This window comes from Cimex lectularius, unplaced genomic scaffold (assembly GCF_000648675.2).
Source record: "Cimex lectularius strain Harlan isolate CLEC.00 unplaced genomic scaffold, Clec_2.1 scaffold376, whole genome shotgun sequence".
Classification (NCBI taxonomy): Eukaryota; Metazoa; Arthropoda; class Insecta; order Hemiptera; family Cimicidae; genus Cimex; species Cimex lectularius.
Window position 1 is genome coordinate 215,238 of NW_019392894.1, and position 24,657 is coordinate 239,894.

The 24,657-nt window shown below is 34.7% G+C and overlaps 1 protein-coding gene across 1 annotated transcript in view; it reads left to right on the forward strand.

Annotated features, from left to right (window-relative positions):
• Window positions 1-24,657, forward strand: part of LOC106668884 (paired mesoderm homeobox protein 2B-like) — a 66,362-nt gene that overhangs the window by 29,238 nt on the left and 12,467 nt on the right. The window contains exon 3 of the mRNA XM_024229147.1: window positions 10,400-10,583. Within this exon, the coding sequence (XP_024084915.1) occupies window positions 10,400-10,583 (184 nt within the window). The remainder of the gene's footprint in view (window positions 1-10,399; window positions 10,584-24,657) is intronic.

Sequence of the window (24,657 nt, forward strand, 5' to 3'; positions counted from 1 at the left end):
GTGTCTTTTTTAATCTGGGGAAAATCACAACCAAAGGATTTTTTAAAATAAGCATTTCTTAAATAGATTTTGACTATATGTGATTGTAAAAAATTGTAAACGGCTCCATATTTCACACTTTTAGTCGTTTTGTATCATTTTGGTTTGCCTATCCTCACTGTTTTTTTTAATGTTGTGACGATCCAGAAAATACTGCTTTTACCGATCTTTAATTTTTATTATTTATTATTAAGTATATTACGGGAAAGTTCCAAATAATACAGTCTTACATAATAGTTAAAATAATATTTACATATAAATAGTAAGAAATATGGATAAAATTTATAAGCAGCATAAAGCAAAGTTAAAAGTAAATCTGGTACATAACGCAATATAATGCAAAATATAAAATTAATGGAAACAGCACAAATTATTTATTGTGATTGACAACTTTATTCAAATTTTTGTTAAAGGAAACAGCTCAGAAACTCTATGCTTCCAAAATCATCATTAAAATGTATTAATCTCTATCCCTTAGGAAATTTATTTTACTTAATAACTCCGGACATTAAATCCCATTCACCAATTCGCATAAAAAACATAGGCCAAGGGCCAAACCACAGTTATCAATATCGTGAGCCGGATCTCCCGAGCCCAGGCATCATATTCCTTTTTCCTGCCATCTCAACCCCATTTTAAAAGCCATGTACCTCACGAATCTTTTTTGGACCCCCATTTAATTGAATAAGTCTGTAAATTAGATGGAAACACAAACAGAGGGGCTGCAGACAGAAATACTCCTAACAATACAAAAAAGTTCATTTTAAAGGTTTTCGAATTTGTAAAGTCTGAGGTGATCCTTTTAATAAAGCCCAGATTGCGGTATCCTTAGAAACCACTTGCTCAATGCTCCTTAAATGTTATTTCACAGTCAAATACCACGCCAAGATCGTTAATTTCACTAACTTTATCAACTGCAGTGCCACCCAAAAAATAGGTTGAAGGAAACCGCTTTCTACCATTATAAAAAGAAATAGAAAATCATTTTTTAGCATTAAGATCTAAATTATCAATGGCACACCATTTCGAGAACCTATCCAAATCTTTTTGTAATAGTTCACAATGCAGATCACCGTTCTGGTCTACCAGCAAAGTTTCTGATATTTGAGTAAAATAACAAATTCAACGATAGGACGAATGAGAGTTTTTTTTACAATGTTAATGATGAATTGGGATTATGAAAGTTACGAGTGTTTCTTATTACTAAACCCACAATTTTAAGAGCTTTTCAAATCCAACTCGGTATCAAATGAGATATCCAAGTCTTTTACACAGAATACTCTGTTTAGTATGGTATTATTGAGAGAATAATTATATTAACCAACCCTAACCTAATGATGTTGGTTAATTTATGAAGTTCTCTATCTCATGAATTTCCTGTTTCAAGCTTAGAACGTTTATATGAAGAAGATTTAGAGTACCTTTTTTACTCTCAATCTCTTTTGTTAGTTTAGAATTGCCCCCCCACCAATGTTTTTTGAATAAAAATCCTTAGAAAAATATTTTTCGTCTTCCGACTCTTTAATCTGTAAGATGTATGTGCCTTGTTTTATTTTTACACCAAACGAGGTATTTACCGGACCTGTAAGAGACCTGTTATTATTAAATCCTTAGTGTAAACCTAATTGTATATTATTTTATGAAATGATTACTTTTTAAGTAATCATTTACTTTATTCATATCCTTGTTTATTTTAATAATCATATTTCACTACTATCAAGCTCAAAACATCCTTCTGACTAGAAGCTGAAGTAACTTGGTTGTAGACTTTGATTTGGGAAGAGGACGGCATGTTGCATAATTTATTGGATCAGGAAAGCTGAATATATGATTGTCATTGTTGATGACATTCACGGCTAATTCAATCCGGTCTGACATCCGTTATAGCACTTTGATTATTCATATCGATTACTGTATTACTAATACATAATTTTTAGCGGATGCCAATATGATTTCTGACAAACTTATGATCTGTTTAAGTGAAAAATTCTGTGGTTATTAAGATTTAATTCTCAAGAGAACTTAGTTTTCATCGTAGAGATATAGGAAACAACAATCGATTTGAATTTAACTTTCTCACTTGAAGACTTTTTTCATTTAACACTTTAAACAAGTGATGACTAGGAAAGAATGGGTCGACGAAAAATGGAAACTGTCGGGTCGGAACAAATTCCTGAAAATCGAAAAGACTTAATATAAGAAACGACAATTCTACAGAAATCGACGGATTAACGAACCTTGCATGGCTTATCTTTAATCGGATGAGGATAACCCTTCTCCTATGAATCAGATTCTCCGAGTATGTATCGACAGTGCTCTTGTATGTGAGCTCTTCGGATCCGAACCACCGACTCTGTCACTTTCTTTTAATCGGCCATGCCAAGTTGGCACACGGACACTTACTTTTTGGACAAAGCACGCGTATGTTTCCGGCATTTAGAGAAAGATTGAGCTATATTATTTTTTTAAATTTATTTATTTTCAACATGCTCGTTAAACGTGTAATTTTACTAATATGTGATTTTTTAAATTTAATTTAAACTATTCTTTTGATAAATTAAGTAGAGATTAAAATAATTGAATTTAATTACAACTTTTTCTTTAATAAAAAAATAGAACTAATATAAGAAATTTAAGACCAACGGTAAATCGCCAACCTCGCGACGTCAGATGATTCGTCGATTTAGTAAGAAAACGAATTGTGTTGGATGCGAGAAACGATCGATTCTTCCACATCATTTGATAAATCAAGTACCCGTCTTTTGATAGTATTGTTTGATAATGGCACCGAACATTTGTTTTACTGGTTTTTCTACAACAATGCAAGATACCGTTAACACACGGTTTTATGAGGGTTTCAGATATTGTATGATCATTTAAGAAGCTTTTAGAGAGTTTTCATTAACAGTATTTGCATGCGTTTTATTGAAGTTTGAGAACAAGCCAGTTCTGTGGACTTCGTCCTGAAAAAACAGTTATTTCTACATGAGTTCTGGAAGTGTATCCTCAAAATGACGACGCAATTTAACTGGAACCATTGAACCGTTTGGAAGGATTTTCGCGCAATCACTCACTGAGCTTGACCAGCCTCTATAAATTCCAAATCTAATTAGCTGTCTTAAGCTTTTTAAATAATCCACTTTCGCTGGCTGTTTGACCCTGCAACTTCTTCCGTATCATCGTGTCGAGACTTGTACAATTTGAGCATGCTGAATCCTGCTGAGGTATTTCATCTGAAGGCTACTTTTTATTTGGCTTGTCGTCAGTAATGTCCTCATCGGAAGGTCCATCCACCTCATCAATTCCATTTCGGCGCTCTACTGGTTGTGTAGGTGATGGAGAAATTCCATGCTTTCTCAGAGTTCTCCATATCGGAGTAAATAACTGATCAATGAGAATGACACAAATAGGTAGTGCACTCGCGAAAAAGGTTTGAGCTTGAATCACATTTTAGAGAAACAAAGGCTTTATATATACAATATTTGAAAAATTCAGGGTGTTCTAGACGCAGCAGTTTCTTGTAATGAATGCCCCCCCCCACACACACCAATATCATAAGCCGATCCCGATCGACCATCTAGTCTACTCCGGTCCTTCTCTCTTACCGTACTTATTTTGCTTACGTGTGCAAAAATAAACGCAGAATGAATAAATAAAAAAAACTTTCGTTTTCAGTACTCTTGTTACTATTTTTTAGTCGTATTTACTCATTCTAGGTTTATTTTTGTAATCATTTTTTCTCGAAGTTTGCCGCCGACCCCTTAGTTAGATCCCAAGGGGTCCTCCGATCACCGTTTCGGAAGCCCCACTCTAAAACTAAGGGCAGGGGGCCCCAGATACTCTGCCGTGCTCAAGCACAATTTTCACACAGGGGGGACCTTGGAATTTTTCAGTTACTTGATTAGGCCATTAATCGTTGATATGACATGGGTGGCTGTTTCTTCCTCCTGATTACATAATCTGCAGATAATCGTCATTATATATGTATGACTATGTTATGTAGTTGTTTTCTCAGATGCCAGTGACCGGTTAATATATCACTCCTCTGAGTCTGGCCCTCTCCAACTGCACTAGAGAGTTTGCCAGAATTCATGAGGGTTGTTTTAGCATAGAGTTCATTCACTTATCCTTTTGTTTTATTTGGATCCATTCGGTGATGCAGGATGGCACCCAAATCATCAGGTTGTTGAGTTTCCTCATGTTTTGTAAATATTGGATGCGTTCATTGACTAATTTTGATGTGATTTTTTTACAAGCTAATGCTTTAATAGCTGCTTGGCTCTCCGATCTTATAAGGCTTTTTTTGCGAGAGTAACCTCTTTTAAGATTTTCTAGGGCACAAGCATTAATGGCATGTATTTCTGCTTTCAAATTATATAGTGATCATTGTGCTCCTTGTTCATAAAATATGTTCTATCTTTAAACTTGTGCTTGATGTAACAAAATTAATACATATATATAAAGCATATACAGACATGTATCTACTCTGAAAGGATAACGCCAGGATTTCAAAGGGTAAAAATGAATAGACAATGGTTATCTTGCAGTTGGAATGTTATGTCCTGACCTCTAGTGGCACTTGGTCCTGTAACAACATGGGTAATTGCTTCTTTCTTTGTAGTCGTTTCACCTCGTGGAAAAGATGGCGATAGTGCTCCTCCCATACCTGCGCTTCGAAAATATGCGCAGGATTGAACAGGCAGGCGGCTACAAGGGACGACGAAAGGATGCCAGCGGGGTTGTTGAACCGTGTATCTCCAGCGAACGTTCATCAAAAGTTCGTTTTTGGTTTTGTTTGTCTTTCTACAATTTGTTGATCAAATCGTGGAAAGACAAACAAAACCAAAAAAGAACGATTGAGCTATATTCCACATCAACAAATATTTCAAAGATGAACGTTCATCGAGCACTTCAGTATCGAATGAACAGAAAAATAAATGATCATTTAGAGATCGTGAGATACGGTCTGGTGTGACATAGGTTTGGAAAAACATTTTCTTTATCGTGCCAACGTTTCGATCTTTACTGAGATCATCTTCAGAGCCTGGGATTTCAAACATTGTTTAAATTATACAAATACATATAAAATATGACTATGTTATGATGTGATGACTATGAAATGTATTTGTATAATTTAAACAATTTTTATAAATCCCAGGCCCTGAAGATGATCTCAGTAAGGATCGAAACGTAACACGTTAAAGAAAATGTTTTTGTAAACTACATCACACCAGACCGACTCTTAGGATCTCTAAATAATAATTACTTAACGGTCACTAAATATTATACAGTTCTACATGAAAAATAAATTTTGTTTCAATTGTGTCCCAAATTCTACGACTCCGTCTCGAAAAACTTATGAAGCGATCTTTACCCTGTTTTTCAAGTCTTGTCTCAAAATGCAATATCAAACAATAACGAAATCCCGCGGAGTGGAATAAATAATATTCCTGAGATTAATCGAAAGAGTGTAAATAGATAAAAAAGAAAGATTTACGACAACAGCCTGAGAAAAATATAAAACATATCATAACGTACTGCTTATTGTCTTATGCTGTTAAACTTATTTCAATAAGAACATTCTTCTTATAGCGGTTCAGGCTACCTAAGATTAGTTAACTTTGTTTAAGATAAAATATTTATAATAACAACTTATAAATGCAATGTAAAGATAAAACTGCTTTTTTTCCAGCGACAAACCTATTAGAGCAAACGTTTTACAAAATGAAATTAACAGTAGCGTGTTTAAATATTTACCAAACAATGAAAACGAAATGAGTAGGACAAAAAATCATTAAATAGCTAATATTATCCTATTTAGTTAAATTAACATTTTCACTCCAAAAACTAGTATAAACAAAACTTTTTAAAGTAACTATAATTTATTTTTCTCTTCTTTCTTCTTGGTAGTTCGCTTGTTTTAAGATATTTTTAGGTGTTTTTTCAGAATGGTTGTAAGTTCCTGAAAAGTAACTATAATGTAAAAGCTATATTTTTCAAGAGACTTAATTTTAAATTCTACAGTTTTAGTCTGACGTCTTTAAGTCTTAACGAAAAACAAATTGATTAGATTGAAAACCTCACAAATAAAGTGTGCCGAGCGAAGTATCGCGTGAATGTTCGTTTTAGGTCATAATCCTTAATAATAAAAAAGTAAAAAAACCGGTTTGTTTTTCAAATTTGTGCGACAAACATGGGCCCATTTTTGACGGAACACATTTGGGAAATCTGCCATCTTTTGAAGATTAACGTTGTACAATATGACAATATGTTTAGGTAAAAACTTACGTAAGATTAAAATGTCTGAGACGGAAAGTGAGTAGTGGTGCAAGCATACACTTACTCGAGAATTATAGCTGGAAGACGAGAAAATTATATTTATGCATTTATAATTTTTATTATGAAACGTGGATTTTTTTAAGACTTATTGTCTTTTTTAAATTATAATTTTTTGTTTTTTTGTTAAAGCAAATCACACGGAAAAGAAAAAAACACAAATTATATTTATGTATTCAAAGGATACGTATTATGTTATATACATTGTAAAATTATAATGTCTTTNAATTAATAATTAAATAAATATATAAATTTTTGGGTACCTGTTCAGCTTTTTGGAGGACGTGGTGTTTGTTTATCTTTATGTATATTAAATATAGATTTGTCTTATGTTTTTGTTGTTACGTGTTTGAGTGCATGTATATATTAATGTGAGTTTTAAGGGGACTGATGGTGAAAACAGCGTCACCCTCTGGATTAAGATAACTTAAGGGGGCATTAGCGACCTAGCCACATAACGGGGTAGGTGAACTCCCGTGACGTATAGACCCTTGGGTAAAAGTCCGAAAAATTAAAAAATTAAAATTTATATACTTATAATTTTTGTACATAATTAAATTATATTTATGCATTTTCCTTTGCTCCTCTCACCCGAACACCCCAGCTGTCCACCAGTTCTTCGTATGTTTTACTTTTAGTATGGATGTCTTTATTAGTCGATGTTACCTCCCGTAATAAAGGTATGTTCACTTCGTATAACTCAATTAGTTTTTCTATTTCGTTTTTCTCCCAATTCTTTCACAATTTCGCGGACTTGCTTAAAGATAACTCGCCACGTGTACATTCAGTATACGAAATCACTTTTTTTTTCTCCGTGCTGTTTTCGGAGAGTGGAGTAAAAGCGTGTCGACTATCAAACCTAGACATGTCAGCACTCCGAGAGTCGGCCCACGCTTTCGTAGCACTCTCAGAGGCATGTCTACTGGCGAGAACAGCTCTCCAGATTAAAATACTCTCAAGTGGATAGGTACCAAACTTGTTGCTGCTTTTCATTTCAAATATAAACTGCTGAGCTTAAATAATAGGAGGTATGTTGTAAGGAATTTCGAAAATAATTGGCCTCATGAGATAGTTGATACAATAAACCCGATAAACCTGATTTACACCGATATTGAAGAAGGCGAGGAAGACGGCGGACCCAACAAACGGTTTGTTTCCAAAATGGGACACTTGGAAAGCCGCCAAAATCGTTCATACGGTTTGTGGTTGTTGGAAAAAGCTAACTAAAAAAAAACGTCGAATCACATGTTTTATAGAGCTTATTTCAGCGTTTATCCCATTATTTGAACCGCGGTTAAGCCGTGCATCGTGATGATAATTACGCATCCGGACTAATTTCCATTCCCATCCGTTTCCACAGATCCCAACTCAACAACGGGTACATATTTGATAGACTTGACCCACGATTAAATCAGACCTGTGAACTATTAAACAGTATTCAAGGGGAACGGTTTATCTGCACTTCTCCCTAAATGTGTGGAGCACTTCTGCTAACCGTTGTCTTCGGCTATCTGCATGGCACATGTTTTGTTTTTATCGTCTTAACCATTCAGTATGTTACTCTCCGGAGCTCAACGTATGGTATACGATTTTATTTATTTATATTATTAAAGTCGGTCGAAGAAGGTATTAACCTAGTAGAACCTGACACTAGCCCTGTCTGTGGTGATGAAAATAACAGAAGGTGTTCACATCCATGACTGTTATTTTAATCGCACTGTAATATATTCATTTCATACTTGCATGCATACCCCGTCTTTTGAAAAAGGATTTTTACAGTTTCAATCCACAGATTCCTTCACTCAAAATTTTTTGTTATTACAAAGAATTATGGTGATAAAACGTAAAGTGTTAAGGGCACTCTTCAGAGGAACCCATTTATACGTGAGTATATTAATTTTTATTGTGTAATCAAGGAATATTATACGTTGTGGAGATACGGAAATCAGTAATGAATGTACACATGATTTTATTGTGAAAACTCATCACAGCCCAACACATCTGACGCGATACAAATGCCACGTAAATCAGTTTACATTATTATTTAATAACACGTATTGTGTACAGGGTGTCCTTTTTGGAGCGCCTGGCTGAATTTCTCTTAAACCAATGAGGCTATCAAAAAATAGATGTTAATATTTTTTAGTCTAGTTCCAAATTTCTACCTTCTTTGGATAAAAATAATACAGGGTAGCACAGGCCCAGTTCAACTTCAAAATTTCAAATACGACCCTTTGCACCCTGACACATCATTTTAAAGAATATTTTACGATGAAAACAATGGTGCAATCGGATTTTATATTGGTCAAAAAATGACAAAATGTGGCAAAAAGTTTGAAAAAACGCATTTCGTTTGTTTCGTTGTTAATTCCAATAGTTTGCTACTTCACTAATCACGATCTCTGAATAATCTTCTTCACTAATTATTCATAAATCATGAGATGCGGTCTGGTGTGATGTAGGTTTCAGAAAAACATTTTCTTTATCGTGCCACGTTTCGAGCTTTATTGAGATCATCCTCAGGGCCTGGGATTTACAAACATTGTTTACATATAACAATTACATTATGGATGTGGAAAAGTGAATTTATACAATGCAAAATATATTTTTTATATATTCAATCAATGTATTTCTACTCACTCAAAGTGTTTGTCTTCTGTGTAATTGTGCCATTCTTGCGTGTCGTGTCGAGAGTGCCAGTGAGATTTTGCTATTTTGTGTTTATACATATACGTTGGATTTTGAAGGGGTGGCGAAGGATGTCGGTATAGAAAATACATTTTTGTGTAAGGCGTCGGCTTCTTTGAGGTGAAAAGAGCCGACGAAGGGAAAAAATGTGTTCGTAATGGCTCGGTCAGATTATCCTTTCAGGATTATATAGAAAGGGATAAATAGGAAAAGGAAAGCTGAATTGTTGGGAAATTAGATTATGTGAAAAATATTTCATGTGTGGAAGGTAATGTGATGATATAGGAATGTTATCTGTAATGAATTTGATTAATGATATTGGCGTAGCTGCGACTGAGTTTACATGTATCTGTTCTGTAATTGATGCTGTGTTTATCTCTGTTGATATAAACCATTTCTAAGAAATTACGTTTATGTTTGTTTTGTTCTGTGTGTAATACTTTTGGATTTTTGAAGTCGAAATTGTGTTGGTGTTCAAGATGGTGGGTAGCGAGTGCTGTAGGATTTTGCTTAGGTTTTTTGCAATCATAGATATGTTGCTTTACTCTCTTGTCCAGATATTGGGATGTAAGACCGATGTAAGTTGCCGGACAGTTTAAACAGTTGATCTTGTAGATTACGTCAGATTTATTTGTTATTGGTGTGGGATCTTTAATTTTGGAAAAAAGTGTTTGAATTGTTTTATAATTTTTGAAAGCTATTTTGAAGTTATCGGACAAGAGAAATGTGTTTAATTTATGTGATAGACCTTGGATAAATGGTATGGAAATGTATGCTGGTTTGTTTGTATTCGATAGACTTAATGTAGTATTATTAGTAATTATTTGTTTATTCTGTTAATAAACAAATAAAAACAAATAAAGACTTTTAATAATATTAAACAAAATATTTTGGCTTTCTATGACTGGGTAAACTAACTTTTTGGAAAGTTATCAACAGTTTAAGTTAGACATAAAACTTTGGTTATACAAATATCAGACCAAAAGCCTCGTACCCTCGCTGGTATCAAATGAAAAATGTTTTTGTTAATTATGTGTGATATAAAAATTACTTCTTTTATTAATATCTCATAAAAATTTACTCTAGAACGGTTCCCCATGTGAACCGTTTGGTCTAAAAGTTTTATCAAAAGGTATCGACCATGTCTCACCCGTCTCGACTTCAGACTCTATTTTCGCTGACTGACGGCCGTTCAACTTGTCCACAGTCAAATCCTATTTTATTTCCCAAAATGGGGCGCAATTTTTCAAATGACGTATTTTTAGGTAGTATTTCGGTAAATAATGCCGTTCTAAGTGCGAGAGTTAAATAAATGCCGCTTTTTTATATTTTCCAGGTCTGGTTCCAGAACAGAAGAGCAAAATTTAGAAAACAAGAAAGGATCGCCCAGCAGAAGTCGTCCGGTCCGGGCAGCGTCACGTCGGCCGGCGAAGTTAAAACGGTGGATGCTAAAGGAAAAGATAAACCACCATCCCCGCACACGCCAAGTCCGCAGGACATTAAACCCATCAACGGTATAGGTAAGAGGGATTATTTTATTTTATTTTTTTCCCATCGGTTAACTACTATGGTCATTGCCGGTTCCTCACGTATTTCGTCCATCTCGCATTATTTTTACGACTTGTTCGTCAATCAATTTCAACATCTTAAAATTTCTCTTCTGTCCTGTTTATTATACTTTACTTTAACACTACCACATGAAGTGGGTTAAAATTTAAGTATATTTACAAACATACACATACAAAATACACATTCATTCTACTAAAAATATTAACCTAAACTATAGAGTAGAGGTGGACCTCTGAAACCCACCCTGGGTCCATCACCTCGCCGATCACCTTCCATTCACGCCAATATATACATATATACAGGGTATCCTTTCAAAAAAAGGATTTTATTTAAAAATTCGTGAGACCCAAGCATTTTATGCAAAGGAGGATTTCACATGGTCAGAGCATTTGATATGTTGTATTTATTGTCTAATTTTTTTTAATCACCCAACTCGGGTGTTGGCAGTCCGGGGGCCGAACTCAGTCTTATCCTTCCAACCACCGAAGGGTGCTGTCAACTGCTAGGTCAATTCAGCCCCCAACGCGTGCTATTCCAAACCCATTCGTACACACATTCATTCTTACATATATTCTATCCTATTTATACACCACTCATTCAATTAGGGTGGTGGAGTACTCGGTATGTCTCCACATCACTCTTTACACATACAACTGTATACAACTAATATACTAACGATATACAACTAACTTAATTGAGGGCCGATTGAGTACTCAATATTCCGCCATAGCTCTCTCACATCACCCATTAACGCTAATAAATACATTCAAGCTAATAAATACATTTACTCCCAACACAAGTTAGGTATACACAACTATTTTTACTGTATACAATAGAACAACCCCGTTTCCTCCAAGAATGGGAACAGGAGACCCAAATACTTGCTACCGTGCTGAAGCACAATTCTCAAATTGGATGGCATTCCTACACTCTCTGTATGGAGCCCATGTTTAATATTACAATTTACTTTCATTTTTTTATTTACTTAAACATTTTAAATTAAACTACAGTTACTGAGATGTTTATCATGTTTAGCATGACAGAACGGTGGACTACTCTGATTGGCTTTTTAACGGTGGTGAATTTATTTCTAAACTCACGTGCTTAGCAAACCAACAATTGCTATATACTTTCCATATACAAACACCTCCACATTTCGTATTTATCCCTTCCTTTATAATTTTATTTCATAACAAAGGAATAAAATATAAAATACAATCATTGAGCATTCGATCTACTGGGGATAACGAGACAACTCGTTTATATGCGAATATTTTGAACCATGGGGGATATTACATTTTGGGTTTACAAGATTTCATGCCATTACGTGTGGATTCGGCAAAACGCAAAAAAATGTTTTTTTACACGAAGACAAATTCATCGCAGTTATTGTAAATTTATTTAAATTCAATAAAAAATTGTGTGTGTGTTATGTCACGTAGATATGAGTTTGGGATAGGATAACTGTTTTAGAATTTATTATTTATTTATTTCAGTATTCATTTTTGAGTATTAAATGTCTCAACCAGTACTCTGGATCATGGGTTGGTCTTGATGAGAAAGCAAACTAAGTTGATACTGCCAAGCTTTCGTCCTATTTTAAGGCCATCACCAGGGCAAAACAAACTCAAATATGTCTAAAAATTGACAGAATTAAGTTTTTCACATGCGATTTCAAATTTCTTTGAAGACCGACTCAGTCCCAGCATTGCCAGGGAATGTGATACAGTTTGTGAGTAATATTTTTTGTCAAGAAGTTAATTTTAATTGCAATCAAAGCATGATTTCTTCATGATGATAGGATTTCTACTGATAACAAATATTTAAATGAGCTTTTATTCGAGACTGGGAAATATCTCATGGTTTCACGAGAAATATTCCATAGGAATGTCCCTCTATTAGGTTAGTGCAAAGAAATATTTTATGTCTCCTGACGCACAATTCCATCAAATATTTGAAAGCAAATAAGGATTTAGTTCAAAAGTTTCTAAAAAAACACATTTCTTAGTTTGTATATGGTTTATTATTATTTCCATATATTATAACACACACATATTATTATTTATTTATTTAAGTCAATTAAATGAGGTTATTCTTCGAAAGAAGATTATAAACATGCAGAAAAAAAATGAACTTCGACTTTGTCACTTCCGTTTTATTTATTGCTTATTAAACAATTGGTGATAACTATTTATTTAGAAATCGATTAACGGTCACTAATCACCACACATTGGTGATAACAATAGCCGCATTAAATGCTAGGCGTGTTGCTCGAAGACAATAAAAAAGAAATCGAGGCAAAATCAATTTAATTAATTTTTCCTGAAATTTGGTTTATTGTCGATTTTTAGAAAACTACGTGTTCAATAACTTTAACTAAAACCCCGTAGAACCCTGTCTGGTTACATATGCTTAGTTAAAATAATTGCAATTTTCTTCTTATTTTCTTTTGTGGTTGTACAATTTTTCAGTGTGGGTTGCTGCTTTTCTTGAACTAAACACAAAAAAGTTAGTGTTTAGATCTACAAGCGGCAAATAATTTATAATACGTTGTCATTAATTATTTGCCGCTTATAGACCTAATCTTTGTTAATTTTATCTTGCAAACAAGTAAAAAATGAAAATCATTTCGACCGTAATAACAAAGAAACTAGTGATAGGGATTTGCGACTATTTGTACGTTATAAATAATTTTAGGCCTGGTATTTTTGGTGGTTTCTTTTAAAAAAGGTATCGAAAACGTCGTATCCTTCAATGTCACAGAACGGACGTTTTCTGATGCGATTATTGGATTTTTAACAAATTCCTGGTCCAACGTCGCACCTCTACCAAAATGCTGAAATACGAAGGTTTAAAATATAAAAACAAATTAAGAAACAGGGCGAAGTCTGACTATTTGAACCAAAGTACCCCAACCAATTAAACTCAGTTAATAAATAAATTAAAAAATAAAAACTCTGTAAATACCACAAATGTATGTTTGCTGTGTGTTGGTAGTGTCTGTCTACAACTACATGGCACATACATAATGAGTGAGTCAAACATTGTGCTGAAATCAAATCAACCCTTGTTACATTTTACAGACAAAAGTTTTCTGATAATTGTCATGTTCAGAGCAAATTTTCCCGCCGTATTAAAATGAAAATCGAAAAACAAATGTTCCTAGTTTACGATGATTTAGCGGTAAATGGTTTGGTAGAATATGATATCAAGCATAGAAAAAACACCAGTTGTGCATTTTTTTGGTGGCACTCTTCATTCTTCGGATTTGTATAAATTGTAGATTGTTGAAACATCTTATGTTTTTTGCTCTAAACATAAACTTCCACATCATGCATTCTTAATTCGTTCATTATGGTAATGCACTTTTGTCTAACTTATCTTTCTGGGTATTCATAAGTTAATAAAACAAAGTTGTGAGATGTCTTCTCGATTCTGGTTCATCTTCCAGCAAACATGAACCTGCAGCTTATAATATACTGTTGGACAAATTTAACGCACCACTCAATTTATTTGGTTTAAAGTGAAATCCATTATCTTTCTACATTAGTTACAGGAAATTAGGAGCTATCGGAGTCAAAATAAACAGTAAATAATGCTTTGTTTACTTTCTTTGCTTATTTTTGTATTGATTAATCCTATTTGCACAAAAGTGGCATTATGCCCTTCCATTCTGCAACGCCTAAAGTCGCTTTATCGCTTTCAGTTAATCTTTTTCTTTCGTTCGTCGATGAGTGACGATAGATCCATCCATCTACGAAACTGCATCATTACGGGACATGAGATAAGAAATCTGATAAGCCAAGTTCGAAATGTTTCGATTTAAGCCAGGACTGTAAGCAGAAGGCTCAATAAAAATAACCTCCAGGCCCGTCACGACGTCTTCCTACCATAGCTAGAAAATGCCAGCCTTCAGTTCGCACGGGAACTTAAGAATTGGACATTGGAATATTGGGGACGAGTTCTCTTTATAGTTGAGATGAGAGTTGGCTTCAAATCTACGGATGGACGTAACTTCGTATGGAAAAATTCTGGAGTAAGGTACGCCCCATGCTGTATGGTTCTTCAGTTGGCTTTCAATGGTGGGTCATTGATGTTCTGGGGTGGCATTTCGTTGGGAGCTCGCATCGAATTGGTTGTTGTGCGAGGAAGATCTCTAGCTCACAGAGGTGCTTACGAGACATAATCGAAGAACACGTAGTGCCATTTGCCCCCCACATCGATGAGAGATTCTTGCTAATGCAGGATGATGCTAAGCTCGATAGAACACGTATTGTGGATGATTAGCTGAATGAGGTTGGAATGAATGGTTGATGTGGCCAGTTCGATGTCCAGTTTTAACCCAATCGAAAACATTTGGGACAAACTATACGAGTACGACGGCGAAACCCAGGTCTTAGAAGAGTTGGAAACAGTGGTTCTAGATGAATGGGAAGGTATTCCGAACGATTTTACGAGAAATCTTTTGCAAGGAATGCAGGTGATGACTGATGCGTGCCAGTGGAAATTAAAGGAACAAAAAAAGTTACAATTGATTAGGATTATCATAAACGACCCGACTAAAATTACAACTTGTCTCTGGATTAGCTGCCTTAGACCACACCGCCAAATACATGTATACTATATATAGCATATAGTTTCATACTATACTAATTAAGAACTAATAAATTCTTTAGATCCCATTATGTTGTAATACTGACATAATAAGGCCAATAAGTCAATACTACCTGTTTGTTTAAAATCGTTTAAAAATCTTCACACACTGTTTTCTTTGCTTTTCTCCTCTCACAACACGTAGGAAAATGAAAAATAATGCCGATGCAAAAAACTTAAAAAAAAAGACATGAAATGATACGAATTTTAGTTGGGTAGTAATTTTTTAAGACAACATCAAAATGCTATGAACCATCCCTAACCAAGATATTTATTTCCTTTTCGTACTAAACGCGATGTTTTAGACGTTTATTTTCACGTTTATGCGAAGGTTTTCAAGTTTTCCCTGTCTGGCTGTAATACTGGAATCTGAAGAGGTGGCAATCAGAGGGGGGAACGGGTAATAAGGGCATGCGCCGGCAGTTACCACCCCAAGTTGACGATTTTGTGCTGGGTCAATTTTGAAACATTGGAACTTGTCATGGCGTAGGACTATCATGAGTATTAGGGAGACTTTGCATAACGTTTCCGCTATTTCAAGGTCACCGTTCATTTAACGTCTTTCAAATAACGATGAGCTAATTAAAGACTTTATGCAGAGCAGCTTTTGCCGCTAAGCGGCTTGTTTCCTGGGAAGTTTGTAGTAGTTCAGGTACGGAAATACTTGGATATATTTGAAAGTATACTTGAAACAAAATAAGAGCGTCCGGTTTTTGTCGTTGAGTACATAAAAACAGGTAGCTAAGTGCATATAACTTATTATAAAATAAGCGGATTTTATTCTATGCATGAGATTCAAACCCGATGCATTTTCTGTTGACAATAAAACTGACGAAGACAGGAGATGACCCTGAACAGAAAATTATCTTCGATGATGTACAGACTCGGCTTCTGAAAGTGATATGGCCTCAGGCTTCATAGCTTTCAAAAATTATAAAACAATTCTAACACTTTTTTCCAAAATTAAGATCCCACATCAATAACAAAGAAATCTGACGTAATCTACAAGATCAACTGTTTAAACTGTCCGGCAACTTACATCGGTCTTAATCCCAATATCTGGACAAGAGAGTAAAGCAACATATCTATGATTGCAAAATACCCAAGCAAAATCCTACAGCACTCGCTACCCACCATTTTGAACACCAACACAATTTCTACTTCAAAAATCCAAAAATATTACATACAGAACAAAACAAATATAAACGTAATTTCTTATAAATGGTTTATATCAACAGAGATAAACACAGCATCAATTACAGAACATATACATGTAAACTCAGTCGCAGCTACGCCAATATCATTAATCAAATTCAATACAGATAACATTCCTATATCATCACATTACATTCCACACATCAAATATTTTTCACATAATCTAATTTCCCAACAATTCAGCTTTCCTTTTCCTAGTTATCCCTTTCTATATAATCCTGAAAGGATAATCTGTCCGAGCCATTACCAACACATTTTTTCCCTTCGTCGGCTCTTTTCACCACAAAGAAGCCGACGCCTTATACAAAAATGTATTTTCTATACGACATCCTTCGCCACCCCTTCAAAATCCAACGTATATAAACACAAAATAGCAAAATCTCACTGGCACTCTCGACACGACACGCAAGAATGGCACAATTACACAGAAGACAAACACTTTGAGTGAATAGAAATACTTTGATTGAATATATAAAAAATATATTTTGCATTGTATAAATTCACTTTTCCACATCCATAATGTAATTGTTATATGTAAACAATGTTTGTAAATCCCAGGCCCTGAGGATGATCTCAATAAAGCTCGAAACGGGCACGATAAAGAAAATGTTTTTCTGAAACCTACATCACACCAGACCGCATCTCACGTTTTCTAAATAACTATCGATTAACGGTCACTAATCACCACACATTTCTTCAGTACGTAAACTGTAATTGCCTTTACTACACATTAATGTAGTTACATTGTACCACTATGTACCATTCACATTTCATAAATTTTTCACTAAAAAATTGGTTTTATTATAATTTTTTTCCTCTACTACAAGAAATATATGACGTAACTAATTGAATAAGATGCCCCTACACCGTTCATTCATCTTGAGCCTTTAGCACCGACCTATAGTGAATCTTCTATCCATTAAGATCAAACCAACGTAAAAACACCAACTCCAAAAAAGAAATTTCAATTCGACACTGGATATCCCTCATGTCCGACCACCCCATGGAACTTGAGAATGAAGAAAAAGATCGTTCACTTGACTTTGAACTTTCGTTGACTTGAAAATGTCAGCTGGGACTAAATCCAAAATTTCATTTCCTGAACAACAAAACCCAACTGCATGGCCAGAGTTGCGACAACAAGAGGAAGAACAAGCATTGAAAATAAAATGATTAGAGCAACAAGTACGCCATTCTTAGGAGCAGCAGTTAGTCTATGAGAGGAGCATAGTTCAAGTTATAGTCATGATTAAGCAAGGCACCGATTACGGATGTGATGGATTTTCTCTCGATTGCTGACGATGGATACCAAGAACTGGAGGAGGAGGTCCCCCTGAGCACTGCAGCTGTACATCTTATTGTACTTCTATTGCTGACGATAGTTGGGCAAATGTTGAGGGCCTAATAGTTGCAGAAGCTCTAATGTACAGAGTAAACACTGGGTAATTCGGGACAAGTTCAGTTTAAATGAAATTGAGGGCGAAAAGTCAAAAACTCTTAATAAAAAAACCTTTCAACTTAGCTTTGCAATTTGATAAACATGCTCATTACAACCACATTCTTTTTAGCTTTTAAATTGTAGTTAAGTGGTACAACCAATGGGTCTGCTTTACAAAATTGCTGGAGCTTTGTTGATGATGCAGCAGAAAGATAACATAAGGCAGTCAGTAGATAGTGGGTTTGCTAAAGTTATAAATGAATTTGCTATTTTAGGTTTCAAGAAAAATCAAACATTATTGATGCAAGATATAGGAAAGATGTGTAAGGTTGCTGTTTTTCTAGCTAACTGTCATTCGTGCTTGTATGAAAAAATGAGTTAAACATTTTAATATTGGAAAACCAAATGTGTATAAACTGCGCAAAAATGAATGGGGATATTTGTAATTTATTTGTATTCTATTAATTACATTAATTAACCGATATACTCTTGTTAGTTAGTTAAAACAAAACAGAAAATACAAACCAAAAACCAACAAATGTTAATCCTCATTTTTAATAACGGATTTACTTAAGGAAGTAAACATGAAGATAAGCTTACTCATTCTGTATACAAACACCTTTTCTGGCATTTTCTCCATTTTTATCCAGTCGGACCATGGAAAGACATCATCTTGAACCAGAAGTTCTCAATATTATTGTGAGAATGAGTCATCGAGGTCTCCGGCAAGTGGATATCGCACAGACAATTGGCGTTTCTCTGAGTGTGGTCTCCCAGGCTTTAGCCCGATTCGAAGAGGCTGTTAGTGCCAACAGAAGGCCTGGTAGTCCATCTCAGCGCATTTCGACGCTAAGGGAGGACAGAAATATTGTCAGTGCTGCAAACCGGAACCTTTTCCATAGTGCCCGCCAGATCCTAAATGAAGTATAAGATGTTTTAGCAAGGCCTTCATTATTATTATGAATCGTTTGTTGGAAGTTGGCCTCATATCGTATGCCCCTTTGAGACGATCTGCAGCAACAGCCCGCCACCAGCAACTTAGGACAATATGGTGCAGCGAGCGCCGAGAAGAGAAAACCAATTGGAATGGTGTTATGTTTACTGATGAGTCGCGTTTCGTATGTGAGTTCCAGTTGCTTCTGTTATCACTATACAGACAGACAACGGTACAGAGCCCAAATTTGTTTTACAGGTTGATTATGTTGTACACGACCATTTGAACAATGAAAACATGACCCTCAATTGATTAATAACGTATAGCGAATCTTCCAGGATCGTTTTCTAGGTCGGAAGAACACCTGGAATAACGAACAAATTGTGGGAAATTTTGCTGATGTCTGCAATTTCATCCTTTCCATTCATCCTGGTGTGCCTATTTCCGCCGGTTTTATACGTTTTTAGGCCTTACGCTATCTCCCTGCAAAAAGCACGAATGTCCATATAACACAGACCAACCACCGAAGCGTTACCGTTTGCTAATGTCGAAACAGATCAGAGATCGCCAGACGGGGATCCATACTGAATTTATTTGTGAACAACCTGGTCTGTAGTTCTAGAGCACAGATCAACGTGAAGATGATATTCCAATGGGCATCTAACAGACCAGGTCAACCAGGATGACCGGGGTAGAAGGTACAGTCTACTTGATTAATTTTGACACATTTTACCAAATCGATTTTCTTCACCTTGAATATTAAGTTTCAGTTTTAGGAATTCTTAGGAATGACTCCTTGCTTTGGGTTGCTAAATAGTGTTTACTTAATGTTGTTTCTTGTCGTTTTCCAGTTCTAAAGTGTACAAGTGTCAATTTAACAGTTAATTCTGAATATGGCACGTCCATACAAATTGTGAGATTTAAGAGTTTCGTCTAAATCAACTTCAATCAAAGGATTCTTAAATGACAATTAATCTGGGTAATCTAGTGTGCAAAAATAATTAAGAAAAAATACACGATTTTTTATCTAGAAATGGAGGTCAATAATAACAAATTATGTTAAATAAAAATAATATCAATTTTATGTTTATATTTTTGTATTAGTAATAATAAATTATACATTACATACAATTTATACTAATTGATATCAGTTATAATAAATTATAATATTGAAGTTAAATTGTGCGAAATGTAAAGTAAAAGAATAATTTTTAAAACGGGCAATTATCTAATTAGGGGACCGAGTGGTTAGCGTGAAAGACTCCTGCGGTCGTAGGTTCAATTCCCGTCATTGATTCGCGTGATATTTTTTTCATGCTCCCCTTCCCACCATATATTCTTTCTCTGGCTAATATGGAAGACATAAAGCCATTAAAAGAAAAAAGAAAAGAGAAGAAAAAAGAAAAACACCATAATCTCACGTGTGTTGAAATAATCTCAGTTAGTGTATGTTATAAAAGTCTAATCCTTCTATTAAAATGTTTTATAAAGAAGCAAGTAAAAAAATTAATTACTTCGTTTGTATAAGAAACACACTTAATTATTTTGCAATATTATTTCTGAACACTTAGGATAGTGAATTATTGATGGTGAATGGTAATATGTAAGTCGTAAACCAATCTTAACACTTTCTTCCTCTCTTCTTAATAGCGTTAAGTATTATTCTGCTAAAGTTTATAGACTTTACTCGTTTTTCAAATAAATAATGAACATTATATTGCCCAAGTTCTTACAAAATGTTGTTATAATTCTCCTTGTTTGATATTATCTCGTTTAGGGGTAAATTGGGAGGGTTGGGACAAACTCGACTAGCTTCCTATCGCCTTTTTTAAACAACTTTTTTTAAATCAATAATTTATGCGAATAGGCAGTTGTTTACGTATTGAGTATTATAATTGACTTTAATCCACTTTAAAAAATCTAAAATTTTTGAGATAACATTTTATAGTTAAACTTCTTATGATTGAAGTGGCTTAGTATAGAATTTGTGATTTTAAACTTACAAAGAGGAATCTTACATATCAGTAAAACAACAATGAATTTACTTTTTCTTCAAAAATGGATTTGGGGGAAAAATTAGTACTAAAATTATTTGTTTACTTGGTTCAACTTAAATTGTCTTTATCAGCTAAGGGTGTAATTAGAAAAACTTACATTTGTTTCTTTTTTCCTTGCTAGTCACGCCTTCGAAGACGGCCTGCATGTTATTAGTACCTCGATCGCTTTTCTTCTTCTAAAACACTAATGGATATTTGTATTGTATGTTTATTTAATAAAGATTATTAATAAACGTCTTACCCTAACTGCCCAACTAAGGTCCAGGTTATCGACTAGCAAGGCCATTTCAGTCCCCGACGCATGCAAGTACGTAAACATACACTCACACTTTCATTCTATATTGAATACATTCTTCCGTGTATCCACACCGTTTACTTTTCTAGGGCGACGGAGTACTCGATATTCCTCCATCATCCTATACACAAACTAAAAGTTAATAATTAATTATTACTAATTTTAATTATTAATTTTCTAACCTAATAACTTATTTACTTACTTAATTAACTTACTTAATTTTATAACTTTTATAACTAATAGTTTAATTTTAATTATTAATTACTAATCTTAACGATTGTCAACTACATTTTAGACCTCATACTATACATTCACTCTAATTAATATTTTCAATCATACTCTCACTCATTCTTAGATATATACGTTCTTTCTCATATATTATATATCTTGATACGAACTGCATTATAACCTTAAACAAACAAAGTACAAAATCAATTAGGGCGTTAACTTTTACGATTTTCCAAAATTCTTATCTAAAGTTTAAATATTTTTTTTTTTTTGCTTTGTCGATACTGTCAGATATGGTACTTACAGAAAAGTTACCGTTACTAATGTTCTGTAAACACATTTCTGAAAGGTCAATTGATCACCAGTGAAAAATTAACGTTTAATTGCTAAAAAATTGATTTTTTAGTTACAAATCGTTTAAAATAATTATCATTAAGGTGTTGAAACTTCTATTAAAAATAATGAAAGTAATACAAAGTAAACAGAAAAAAAGACTCTTCGGTACAAAATTCAACATAAGAAAAAACAACATGCTCAGATTTAACCCCTAGATAGAATTTTACATAAGGGGAACTTTTACAAGGATCTGCTGTACTCTTTCGAGAGAAGAGAAGCAGGATGGACTCTTAAGAACAGTACAATTTGTCAGGGAACGATTGTATTCTTCAAAAACATGAACATTTTGAACATTTAATTTAATTTTTAGAAGCTTGTGTTTTCTTATGTCCAATTTTGTACTAAAGCCTCTTTATTGTTTACTTTTTATTACTTTCATTATTTTTAGTAGAAGTTTAAACATGTCTAATTTTTTTAAAAAGGGTAACTTTTCTGAGAACAAACCGAGGCGGCACTATTTACTCAACATGTGGCATATGAGGATGACGTATTAATTATAGTAAGAAGAAAGGCGGCACTGGAGGAAATGCAAGAAGATCGGTCTGGAAATTAACTTGGGTAAAACTAAGCATATGAGCACCTCGGGAACCCGTGGATGTAGAGAAGGACCAGTTCAATTTGGAAACCATAGTCTCCCAGTGGGCAGTAATTTTAAAAATCTAGGGTCCTTGTATCGAAGAATAATGATGTTAGGCAAGAATAGCGGCAGGAAATAAATGCCTGTTTGCGGTACAAAAGGTTTGCGGTTCAAGGACCTATCTCGCAAGGATAAGATGCGATGAAGAGAAAGAAGCTAACAAAACGATTATTGGGCTAATAGTTACATACGCTAGCGAAACACGGGTGTTGAGTAAAGAAAGTGAAAAGATTCTTGGCGTATGTGAAAGAAAAGTACTAAGAAAATTTTTCGGACCGAAGTGTGTAAACGGCGAATGGCAACAATGATGAAATAAAGCAATTATTTGACGAGCCGGATATAGTTACGCAAATAAAAAAATGAAAATTGAGATAGATGGGTTTCATGGAGAGGATGCCTCAAGAAAGGCTTCCAAGAAAACTCCTCTACGGGTAGCCAGGAGGCTCAAGAGGACGCCTTCGGCTTTCGTGGTTGGACGATGTGGAGAAGGATCTACGTCATACGGTTGAAAGGAGATGGCGCCTCAAGGCCGAAGACCGAAACGATTCCTGCTCTAAGGACTGTCACTCCGATTAGTAAGTATCGGGTTGTCCGGAAAATAATGCAGGATTTTAAGTTTTCATTAAAAAAAATCTATATAAAATATTCTGTTTACGTTTACAGGATTACTCATTTGTATGAATGTCAACACTTATTAATCCTCTTCCAAATGATATTGTTTGTTTACCTCTGTAGCATTCCGCTACTTGGAAATAATTCAGTCATCCTTATAATGTCAAAGCGAGAATTTCGTACGATTTTCTTTTACGAGTTTAAACTCGGCCGAAGCGGAGCCCAAACGGCTAGAAACATTAACCAAGTCTGGGGCGAGGGTTGTGTTAATGAGTGCACTGTGCAAAGGTGGTTTAAAAAATTTCGGGAGGGAGATTTCAGCCTTGAAGATGAAGAAGGTCGTGGAAGGCCTTCCTCTCTTAATGATGATGTTCTGCGATCAGTGGTGGAAGAAAACCCCAAAACAACTGTTCGAGAACTTGCAGAGCAACTCAAAGTCAGTAAAACGACCGTCGCTGACCACCTCAAGGCGATTGGAAAAGTGAAAAAACTCGAAAATTGGGTTCCACACTCATTAAACGATCGCCAAAAAAATCAGCGCTTTGATGTTTGTGCATCACTTCTTTGTCGAAACAAAAATGACCCATTTCTGGCCAGAATTGTTACATGTGACGAAAAGTGGATTCTCTACGATAACACTAGACGTTCTGGACAGTGGCTCGACAAAGGAGAAGCTCCAATACATTTTCCAAAGCCCCCAACTCATCAAAAAAAGGTAATGGTTACGGTATGGTGGGCTTCATTTGGTTTAATACACTACAGCTTCTTAAATCCTGGCGAAACCATCAATGCTGAATCATACTGTAACCAAATTAATACCATGCATCAGAAATTGGCAGTAATGAAGCCCTCTTTGGTCAATCGGAAAGGGCCCATTTTGTTGCATGACAACGCTCGACCACATGTGTCACGTGTAACGTCACAAAAATTATTGGAGCTTGGCTATGAAACTTTGCCTCACCCAACCTACTCTCCGGACCTCTCGCCTACTGACTACCATTTTTTTAGACACCTGGACCACTACTTACAACACATAATATTCAAAAATCAAACGGAACTGGAAAATGCATTTATTGACTTTATCAATTCTAAAAATTCTGAATTCTACTCAGACGGAATTAATAAGTTACCAACACGTTGGGAGAAATGTATTGAGAGTATGGGAAATTATTTTGATTAAAGAACATTGCTTTAAAGTAACTAGTTTCTTTTTTTTTTGTTTAATACCAAAATCCTGCATTATTTTCCGGACAACCCAATAAGTGTCTTTTCTATATGCGCCATATCTGTCAGTATTTACAGAGCAAAGAAACTCTTAAACTGCTGACAAGTGTTTGGGAAAAACGTAAAAGTTATTTTCTAACTGATTTTGCACTTTGCTTAAGGTTACAAGAAAAACAAATGAATCTTATTGGATTTTTACTGCACTTTCCATTGATGAATAAAATTTCCAGTAGGACTAATCTTTAAATAGTTTAAAGTTATGAAAGGTTCAGGTAACATGAAAAGAGAAATATCTCCAATACTTTTTAGTCCATTTTACATGTAGAATAAATTCCC